Source organism: Garra rufa, chromosome 17 (assembly GCF_049309525.1).
Source record: "Garra rufa chromosome 17, GarRuf1.0, whole genome shotgun sequence".
NCBI classification, from domain to species: Eukaryota; Metazoa; Chordata; class Actinopteri; order Cypriniformes; family Cyprinidae; genus Garra; species Garra rufa.
In genome coordinates, this window is record NC_133377.1 from 36,007,810 (window position 1) to 36,018,667 (window position 10,858).

Here is a 10,858-nt window from a genome sequence, read left to right on the forward strand (position 1 = left end):
CACCAAATTGTATCTTTAGGGGTACACAAGTTTCTAACTGGGGCAGTACCCTCAAAGGGATATCTATGTACGTTATTTACACCCTTTTTGTACATTGTTTTCTAAAAGTGTACAAGCAAAATATTCTGCAGTAAATTCTGTATTCCACAATGGAATATGCTTTAATTTGACCTTCCAATTCCAAAAGCATCTCTATTTTGACTCAGTATTTGTTCTTTGAAATTAAGTAATGTAGTTGGGTTTAATGTAAAATAACTTCTTTTTTTCATGTTTTTTTTTTTTCTAGCCAGTATACAGTGTGCAGTGTTCAGGTAGGGGAAAGCTGTAGTCTGCAGCGCCATCTAGTGGCTACTAACAAAATAATCACATTTTCTACTAAACATTAAAAAAAAAAACTAAATCTGTTAGTAAGAGGGAAGAAGGCCATGTGTTCATGAGAGCACGTGAGTTTGTTTGTGTGTGTGTGTGTGTGTGTGTGTGTGTGTGTGTGTGTGTGTGTGTGTGTGTGTGTGTGTGTGTGTGTGAGAGTGAGCAGGCTTTGACATCAGCAGAGATCACAACACACCTGCACACTGACCCCAATCTTCTTAAGGATCTTACTGTCAGTCACTGAGACAACTGCCAGTCTAACACAATCTCTTTCTCTCTGCAGAGTCACGGTCTCGTGCAGGACAGAGGAAAAAACAAACGCTGTCTGATGATTCGACAAAAACACACTCAGGAAATTATGGCATCAGTTGTGAGTATTTCAGCATTTAATTCTATTCTATTCTATATTCTGTTAGAGAAAATTATTCTTATTACAAAATTAGAAAAACGTGTTTTATTGTCAAAATATCAGTGGACAAGCCACAAATCCAAAACAGAACAAATAATAATTAAAATCTTATAAATAAAGTCTTGTAGTTTTATTTTAGTGTCAATAATAAGCATGACAAATTATTTTTGTTAAACTACTATTTATAATGATGCATTTTCCTATTTTGTATATATGCATACTCCACTTTTGCAATTATCCTGATGTCTTTTTAAATGAGTAATAAAACACCAAAGTGGCACCAAAGTGTAACAAAGCTACTGGATGTAGATGATCAAAAATGGCCATAATTTTTTTTTTTAAGTCTTTATAGCTGTTGTTGTTTTTGTATTGTTCTGTGTCGCTTTAAGGTTTTTTTTAAGCTTTAAAATGGCCATAATTAAATGTTTACTTTGATCAAATATTACAACGATTTATATAAGTAGTTGCAAATGAAATCTCTGAGTATGAGTCTCTGAGTATAAACATGATTATTGATAATTTTATGATTTTTGTTTATATTTATTAATATTTATTTTGAAATATATATAGGAATTATGTAGTGACCAAAAAAAAAAAAAAATTGTGTGCTGGGCAACGATTAATCACGATTATTCACATCCAAAAGAAAAAAAAATGTGTACATAATATATGTGTGTATTGTGTATATTTATTATGTATATACTGTATGAATACTCCTACATGCATGTTTATATTTAAGAAAATTGTTATGTTTATATATTAAATATATATTTATATATAATATATAAATTATATTAAAATACATATGTGACCCTGGACCACAAAACCAGCCTTAAGTCGCTGGGGTATATTCGTAGCAATAGCCAAAAATACATTGTATGGGTCAAAATTATTGATTTTTCTTTTATGTCAAAAATCATTAGGAAATTAAGTAAAGATCATGTTACATTAAGAATTTTTGTAAAATTCCTACTCTAAACCTATCAAAATGTAATTTTTGATTAGTAATATGCATTGTTAAGAACTTAATTTGGACAACTTTAAAGGTGATTTTCTCAGTATTTTGATTTTTTTGCACCCTTAGATTCCAGATTTTCAAATAGATGTATCTCGGCCAAATATTGTCTTATCCTAACAAACTATACATCAATAGAAAGCTTATTTATTGAGCTTTCATATGATGTATATATCTCAGTTTTGTAAAATTTAACCTTATGACTGGTTTTGTGGTCCAGGGTCACATATATACATGTAAATACAATGTAAAATACACACATATATATAATGTATACAAAAACTTCTATTTTAGATGCAATTAATCATTGCCCAGCACACATTTTTTTTTTTTATATCTTATACTGTATTTTAGCTTCTTCGAAGCTTGAGATGCATCTTGGGATGTTTTAAATGAGTTTGTTGGACAGTTAGTGGCAGTTTTATGTGTTTTAACTCCATTACAATTTTTTTAATTTTTATGAAGAAATTCATATTTATGCACACAACTGTTCTACAAAACTCAAGTATTTAAGCATATACCCTCATATAAACAAGTTCAAGTGTGTCCAAATTTTTACTAGTAGTATGTATGATTAATATACATTCCATAAAACAATATACGTAATTGTCACACTTTTCCATGCGTATGTTACAGATGCAAGAGAGTTTAACCTGCCAGGGGAAAAATGCAATGATCCATCTAAGTGGCTGTGGCATTCAGCTGGTGTCTAAAAAGGGCCGTCTCTCACGCACACCTGCCCTCCATCTGTTATCAACACATGCTGAGGATTCTGTTCGCTTGACGCTCTCCTCTTCTTCCTCCTCCTCCTCCTCGTCCTTGTCCTCTTCTTCCTCCATACAGGATCAGGGTCGATCTCCTGCTCCGCCATCTAAGCGAGAATCAGAGAATCTCCCCCCGAGACGCCCTCTGAAACTCGCTCCGCTACAGCTCCCCCTAGAAGTCCTGCGACAAAAGCCTAAAAGCACTCAGGGGGCCAAAGTGGCAGACAGTAAGTCAGCCGAGACGTACCCAAGAAAGGTAAAAGTTTGTTGGCGGGACGGCCCGGACAAGTCACCAGAACGCTCCCTGCTGAGTACCATCACAGAGCCACACAAACCACTGCTAACTGTCAATCAAACAATCAAACTTGCTTCTGATAGGTCAGCAGGGAAAGAGGCGGGGCAAACAGAAGGTAATTCGAACATCCGCTCAACACACGCTCCCAAGAATGTCTGCCATTCAGAGCACGGCAACAGCCAATCAGCCGCTCCCGCTAAAAACCAGGATGCAGTCAAGAAGCGTTTAAGACTGCGAAGAACCCAGAGGCTAGAGGAGGATCAAAGCAAATCCAGCTCATCAACAGGTGGATTATCTGCTGAAGAGAGCAAACTGGCCTCAGCCGGCCCTGGCAAGGGTCAGCGTGCCACTCAAACGGCCCTCAGAGACGCCAGCCGTGTGCTGGAAAAGGCATCGAGGAGGAAACCGCGGGAACCTGGGACTGAGGCAGTGGGTAACGCTGGAAGAAGGATGGCTGTTAATGACATTCAGGAAGCTGTATTCTGACTCTTTGACCCGAGGAGGAAGTGCAGCAAGTGGTGTTGGGGTTAGAGACTTGAACATGGCAAAAAAGTCATGTTTACGGAGATTTTCCCTCTTGGGTTTAGATGGGGAAACAACCTGCAGTAATGTAGAAAACAGCACAACATTCCTGATTCAAATATTCCAGACAGGGTGATTACTATTATTATAACCTACTACGCGACTATATACAGTTGAAGTCAAGTTTACATACACCTTGCAGGATCTGCAAAATGTTAATTGTTTTACCAAAAGAAGAGGGTTTATACAAAATGCATGTTATTTTTTATTTAGCAATGACCTGAATAAGATAGTCCACAAGAGAAAATAATAGTTGAATTTATAAAAATGTTTCTTGAATCTTAATACTATGTTGCTATGCTGAATGATCCACAGCTGTATTTTTCTTTTTTGTTTAGTGACAGTTGTTCATGAGTTCTTTTTTTTTTTTTGTCCTGAACAGTTAAACTGCCTGCTGTTCTTCAGAAAAATCCTTAAGGTCCCACAGATTCTTTGGTTTTTCATCCTTTTTTGTGTATTTGAACCCTTTTCCAACAATGACTGTATGATTTTGAGATCCATCTTTTCACACTGAGGACAACTGATGGACTTGTATGTAACTATTACAGAAGGTTCAAATGCCCACTGATACTTTAAAAGGAAAAACAATGCATAAATGGCCGGGGGTGAAAACTTTTTGAATTTGAAGACCAGGGTAAGTTGAACTTTTGTCTTCTGGGGAACACGTAAGTATCTTCTGTAGCTTCTGAAGGGCGCAGTACTAAATGAAAAAAAAAAAAAGATATTTAGGCAAAATAAGAAAAATGTACACATCCTCATTCCATTCAAATGTTTTCACCCCCCGGCTCGTAATGCATCGTTTTTCCTTTTGGAGCGTCAGTGAGTGTTTGAACCTTCTGTAATAGTTGCATATGAGTTGTCCTCAGTGTGAACAGATGGATCTCAAAATCATACAGTCATGTTGGAAAGGGTTCAAATACACAAAAAATGATGAAAAACCAAAGAATCTTTGGGACCTGAAGGATTTTTTTCTGAAGAACAGCAGGCAGTTTAAATGTTTAGGATAAACAAAGAACTCATGAATTTATCTATTTGCATTAGTATGTTTCAATTACTTAAATTAATAATCTTTTGAAAGCTGTTTTTTTTTTTTCAAAAACATTTTTTTCTAATGCACTGAGCCAGAATGTTTGGATTTCAGTTATGGAAATGTATGCATATTAGTGCATTTTAAATAAATTATGCTCTATTTGCATATTTAAACATAACTTGAGAACATAAGCTGTAATGCAAAATGTAATTTCTTAAAGGAATAGTTCACCCAAAAATGAAAATTACTCACCCTCATATTGTTCCAAACCTGTTAGACCATTCATCTTCAGAACACAAATTAAGATATTTTTGATGAAATGTAAGAGCTTTCTGACCCTCTATAGACAGCAATGGAACTGACAAGTTCAAGGCCCAAAAAGGTAGTAAGGACAGCATTAAAATACTGATTTAGGTTTCAGTGATTTTATCAAAGAAAAAGATAGTGTATGCAGTTTTTAATGTTCTTTAATGTTTTAAAGTCCATTAATGTTCTTGCTACAATGATTACAACATTTTGTTGTTGTTGCTAAACTAGATAAAAATAGAACATCCATATTGACAGTCTAAGCAAAAAGTATATACAAGTCAATACTGTTCACGGCAGCCAATAAAAATGTAAATAATCACAGTGTTTCTTCTCCTTTTTACATAAATCAATGAAATGTTGCTGTGTCTGGCACATTCAGAGATGTAAATTAAATCACTCTTCTCTCTGGAGACCTTTAGTGCTAAATGACTTTCATAGAAAGTGCTTGCGCTAAAATATCTATCTATCTTTCTATCTGCAAATACAAACCCCTTCTTTTCACAATTAAATCAGAAGCTTTAATCATTTTTTTTGACAGATCTGAATGACTTTCATATTCTAACATGTCTCTTTTCTTGAGGTCAAAGCATGCATAAACTTCACTTCTCCTTGCTGTAGATCTGCATCTGTGCCGACCCATCAGTTGTCCTCTGCTGGACTTTGCCCTGTGCTAAAGTTAGTGTGACCTCCAGTGGGACCCCTTAGAAAGGTAGAGGATGAAAATAGATCTTGTTTCTTTTCAACGAGAAGTAGCAGTTACATCCTGCCCAATTTTATTGTCAGATGTTTATTGCCGTGTGGCTCGGTTGTTGATATGTTTTACTGTGCATAAAGATGGGATTTAGGGAGTTTGGAAAGTGCGTGTTTGTGAGATTTCGTGTGTGTCCGATGTCTGCGAAAGTACTCTGCGGTGAGACGTCCAGATGAGACATGAAAAGTAAGACAGGAGGAAAAAGGAAAGCGAGGGGTCTTCAGAGACACACCGTGCACACAGGATATCTGGCATCTTCAGCCTCAAAGAACAAGATGGTCAAACAGGAAAAACCAAAACTAAAAAGAATCAAACTGGCAGAGAAGGCCTGCCTGCTGACGTGAGCTCAGTGTAGTTAACACAATAATCTTTTAAGGTACGAAAGGTTCTTTTTAATTGGGTTTCCTCTGAGAGATTAACTTCACTAATACTTTGACATTTAGTTAATGCTTGTGTTTAAAGAGATTAAAAGTACAATTTGTACAGGAACACATCTTGTGGAGAAAGTATCTATGTATCTGTCTGTCTGTCTATTCACCCATCTGTCGTTCTATCGTTCTATGTCAGTTCGTCATTCTGTTCTTTCTATCTGTTTGTTCAATCTACTATATCTAATATACCATATCTGTTATTCTATCGTTATCTATCTGTCCATCTATCCATCATTCTTTCTATCATTCTATCATTTGTTCTATCTGTTTACTGTTCTATCTATCTGTGTGCCCGTCAATTTTTTTCTATCTGTTTGTTCATTCTACTCTATCTATCCATCCATCAATCTGTTGTTCTTTCTATCCATCTGTCTATCTATTCATCCATCATTCTATTGTACTTTCTATCTGTTTATTGTTCAATCTACTATATTTGTCTATTTATCTGTCTGTTTGTCAGTCTATCTATCCGTACATCTGTCTATCTCTCTATCTATCTGGCATCTTTCTGTCTGTCTATCTACCTGTCCACCCATCTATCTATCTGTCTGTCCATCGGTCCGTCCGTCATTCTATTGTTCTTTCTATCTATCCGTTTATTGTTCAATCTACTCTATTTATCTCTGCCTGTCCATCTATCCATCCATCCGTCATTCTATCTGTTCACTATCTATCTGTCTGTCTGTCTGTCTGCCCATCCATCATTCTATTGTTTTTATCTGTCTGTCCATCCATCATTCTATCTGTATCATTCCATCTCTGTCTGTCTGTCCGTCCGTCCATCTATCCGTCCATCCATCATTCTATCGTTCTTTCTATCATTTGTTCTATCTAATTGTTTACTGTTCAATCTATCTTTCCATCCGTCCATCAATTTTTTCGATCTCTTCATTCTACTCTATCCATCCGTCGTTCTATTGATCTATCTATCTGTCTACCTGTCATTCTATTGTTCTTTCTATCATTCTTTCTGTCTGTTTACTGTTCTATCTATCTGTCTGCCTGTCTGTCCGGCAATTTTTTCTATCCGTTAGTTCATTCTACTCTATCCGTGCGTCATTCTGTTGTTCTTTCTAACCGTCTATCTGTCTGTCTATCTATCCATCCTTCCGTCAGTCATTCTATCATACTTTCTATCTGTTTATTGTTCAATCTACTGTATCTGTCTATTTATCTGTCTGTCAGTCAATCTATCTATCCAGTTGTCATTCTGTTGTTCTTTTTATCAATTCAATTTACTATATCCATCTGTCATTTTATCGTTTTTGTCTCTATCTATCTGTCCGTCCTTCCTTCCATGATGACAATATTATCTTTTTGTCATCATAAGAACAAGATCCCAACGGCCTTTTTTTTCAAAAGCAGGTTTTCACTGTCACAACACTAACCTATTCTAGACTTTTGGTTTAACTTGATTTAGTGCCTAAGTAACATAATCTGGTTTTTAACACCCATTCCACACACTTCACCTGGTTTAACTTACCCATTCCAACTTCATCATAGCATATGTGACCCAGGACCACAAAACCAGTCATAAGGTTAAATTTTACAAAACTGAGATTTATACATCATATGAAAGCTCAATAAATAAGCTTTCTATTGATGTATGTTTTGTTAGAATAGGACAATATTTGGCCGAGATACATCTATTTGAAAATCTGGAATCTGAGGGTGCAAAAAAATCGAAATACTGAGAAAATCACCTTTAAAGTTGTCCAAATTAAGTTCTTAACAATGCATATTACTAATCAAAAATTACATTTTGATATATTTATAGCAGGAATTTTACAAAAAATCTTCATGGAACATGATCTTTACTTAGTTTCCTAATGATTTTTTGCATAAAAGAAAAATCAATAATTTTGACCCATACAATGTATTTTTGGCTGTAGCTACAAATATACCCCAGCGACTTAAGACTGGTTTTGTGGTCCAGGGTCACATATAATCATATAATATAATGATATATATAAGCATATAATCTTCATCATATGCAGATAATGGGTGGGCTGAAATGGATTACTTTGGTTGTACAGAACTGGTGAGTTAGAATTAGCTTTTGAATTGGGTGTCTTCAGCCAGGTGCTGTAAATATTTACTAATCTAATCTACTTCCTAATTTTGTTAAATTATCGAACCCTATGTTCTAAACCCAGTAATATTTTTGGAATGTTTGCGTTTAATTATGACTTAAATCAGTTGTCTTGAACCATTGCCTGTTTGTGTTTTAAATGGGTGGGTTAAATCAGGTTAAGTTTTGGAATGGATGGGTTAGGGATGGTTCACCAAAAAAAAATGAACATTCGGTCATTAATTACACTTACATCGTTCCAAAGACCTTCGTTCATCTTCAAAACACAAATTCAGACATTTTTGATGAAATCCTAGATCTTTCTGACCCTACACAGACAGGAATGTAATTACCTGGACTATTTTATCAATGTTCTTACTAAGTTTTTTCTGGCCCTTGATCCTGTCAGTTGCATTGCTGTCTATGCAGAGTCAGAAAGCTCTTGGATTTCATCAAAAATATCTTAATTTGTGTTCCAAAGATGAACTAAGGTCTTATGGGTTTGGAACGACATGAGGGTGAGTAATTAATGACAGAATTTTTATTGTGAACACACACTATAGACACAAATGTTGTGGCTAACAATTACCCATCAGCCTCATTGGCAACCTGCAGTTGGCTCAGACTGGCCTGGAAAGACTAAAGCCATAGAGACAAGTGGGAGAGCGCAAAGGAATGGGAGTAAGAGAAAAAGAAAGAGAGAGAAAGAAAGTGACAAAAATATCCCGGAAAGTTGCTCTATAATTGGCGCAGTCTGTCAGAGCCCTATTTTATGTGCGTGAACAGGGCAGGGCAGCCATCTCGTCCCCACTGAAACCCAACACTTAGAGGAGCAGTTCCTCGTCCCTCCCACCTCCCAGCAGAGGAGAGCAGACTCCACAACACTGTGCTCCTCACTGCAGGACTACTGTGTGTGTGCCATCACACCTGTATGTGACCTTACCTGGAGCTTTATTTCTAGGAGAATGCTGCTTTGATTCTTCAGGTGTCTGTGTGGTGGGTTTCAGAAGGAGGTTGAAGAAGATCTTCTTGTTCCTACGGATTGACAACACAGGTAAGAGTGAAGTGTATCATTTATATCCCATCAGTAAACATATCTATGTTACAGTGTTACATTTTTTATATTTAACTCTAGAATGTTTAGCCATCATGTCTTAATAGCTCAGTCTCTGCTTTCTTTGTTCTTTCATTACTTTTTTTTTTTTTTTTTGAGAACTTCAGAAGAAAGAAAAGCAGCTGTTTTTTTACATTTCAGAAAGAGAAGAGTGAAGCTTTCTGGTTTATTCATCTGCAAGTTGCTCCCATGCTGGTCGTTTAGCAGAGTTTTGGAGTTTGGCCGGAAGCCGGGTCCTGGAGTGTTAGTGGAGATAGATGCACTGAAAAGTTTCCAAGCCTCAAAACTAGAAATATACCTGCAGATGATCAAAAAATGAGAGAAAGTGATTGTGAAATTTGCAAATTGTGCAATAATGAATTGATGGAAGTTGTAGGTTTTAGAGCTGATAAACCAAAAATAGTATATTATACTGTACATCTAAAATGGTTGATGGAAAGTATGCAAGTTTTATGGCTGATAACCAAATGAATGTAGGTTATTGAGCAGGTGAGCCAAAAATAGTATGTTATACTGTATGTCTAGTAACTAAATGTTGTAAGTTGATTGCTGGTGACCAAAATATTGTAGGTTATAAAGCTGGTAAACCAAAAAATAGTATGTTATACTGTACATACTAAAATGTTGTAAGTTGGTTGATGAGAAGAATGCAGGAAAACCAAAATATTGTTTGTTATAGAGCAGGTAATGTAAGTAAACAATTGTAAGTCGCCAGGCAAGTAAACAAAAGATGGTAGGTTAAAAAGCTGGTGACCAAATGTGACCCGGGACCACAAAACCAGTCATAAGGGTCAACTTTTTGACACTGTGATTTATACATCATCTGAATATGATGAATACATCAGCTTTCCATTTATGTATGGTTTGTTAGGACAGGACAATATTTGGCCAAGATACAACTATATGAAAATCTGAAATCTGAGGGTGCAAAATTTTTTTAAAGTTGTCCAAATGAAGTTTTAGCAATGCATATTACTAAACAAAAATTAAGTTTTGATATATTTACAGTAGGAAATTTACAAAATATCTTAATTTAACCTGATCTTTACTTAATATCCTAATGATTTTTGGCATAAAAGCAATAATTTTGACCTATACAATGTATTTTTGGCTATTGCTACAAATATACCTGTGCTACTTAAGACTGGTTTTGTGGTCCAGGGTCACAAATGACTGTAGGTTAAAGACTGATGATTGAAGAACATTTTAATAATCTAAAGAACTTGTTTCCACTATAAAGAACCTTTTGTGGAATGGGAATGTTCCATGATTGTTAAAGGTTCTAAAAAGCAAGTGTACTGCGCATGTGTCAAACTCGTCCGTCCGAGCTCATCTGCGGTTGAGTATACTTTGAAAGCTTTGTACACAAGTGAGCACGAGACTGCATGGAGCGTAGAAAATTATGTATACCCGTGCCTTTTAAACCTAGGTTCCTTCTTGACATTGACCATATAACATACTCTACAATGTGTTTTAACCAAAATGTGTAGCATTGAAAAGGAAGGGCTAAAAACAGAAATGGGTGTTCACTCCCACAAACATTTAAATTTAGTTATGAAAAGAATTTTGTTATTTTAAATCTTTTTTTAACCAAGTGCTGGTCCATTAGTTTTAGAAAGCAACAGGTAATTTAGGCTAATAGCTTGACCAGAGGGATTGTAAAACAATGTGTCCTTTACTTGACTGCTGAACTGACTGTAAGAAAACAGAGGCCTTTG

At 35.7% G+C, this 10,858-nt stretch overlaps 1 protein-coding gene across 1 annotated transcript; it reads left to right on the forward strand.

Annotated features, from left to right (window-relative positions):
• The first annotated feature begins 304 nt into the window (after positions 1 to 304).
• LOC141290202 (uncharacterized) lies at positions 305 to 5,057 on the forward strand. Its single transcript, XM_073822401.1, has 2 exons — positions 305 to 739; positions 2,430 to 5,057. Exons 1-2 carry the CDS (start codon positions 698 to 700, stop codon positions 3,336 to 3,338), a joined length of 951 nt encoding a protein of 316 aa, XP_073678502.1. The 5' UTR covers positions 305 to 697; the 3' UTR covers positions 3,339 to 5,057.
• The last annotated feature ends 5,801 nt before the right edge of the window (positions 5,058 to 10,858 follow it).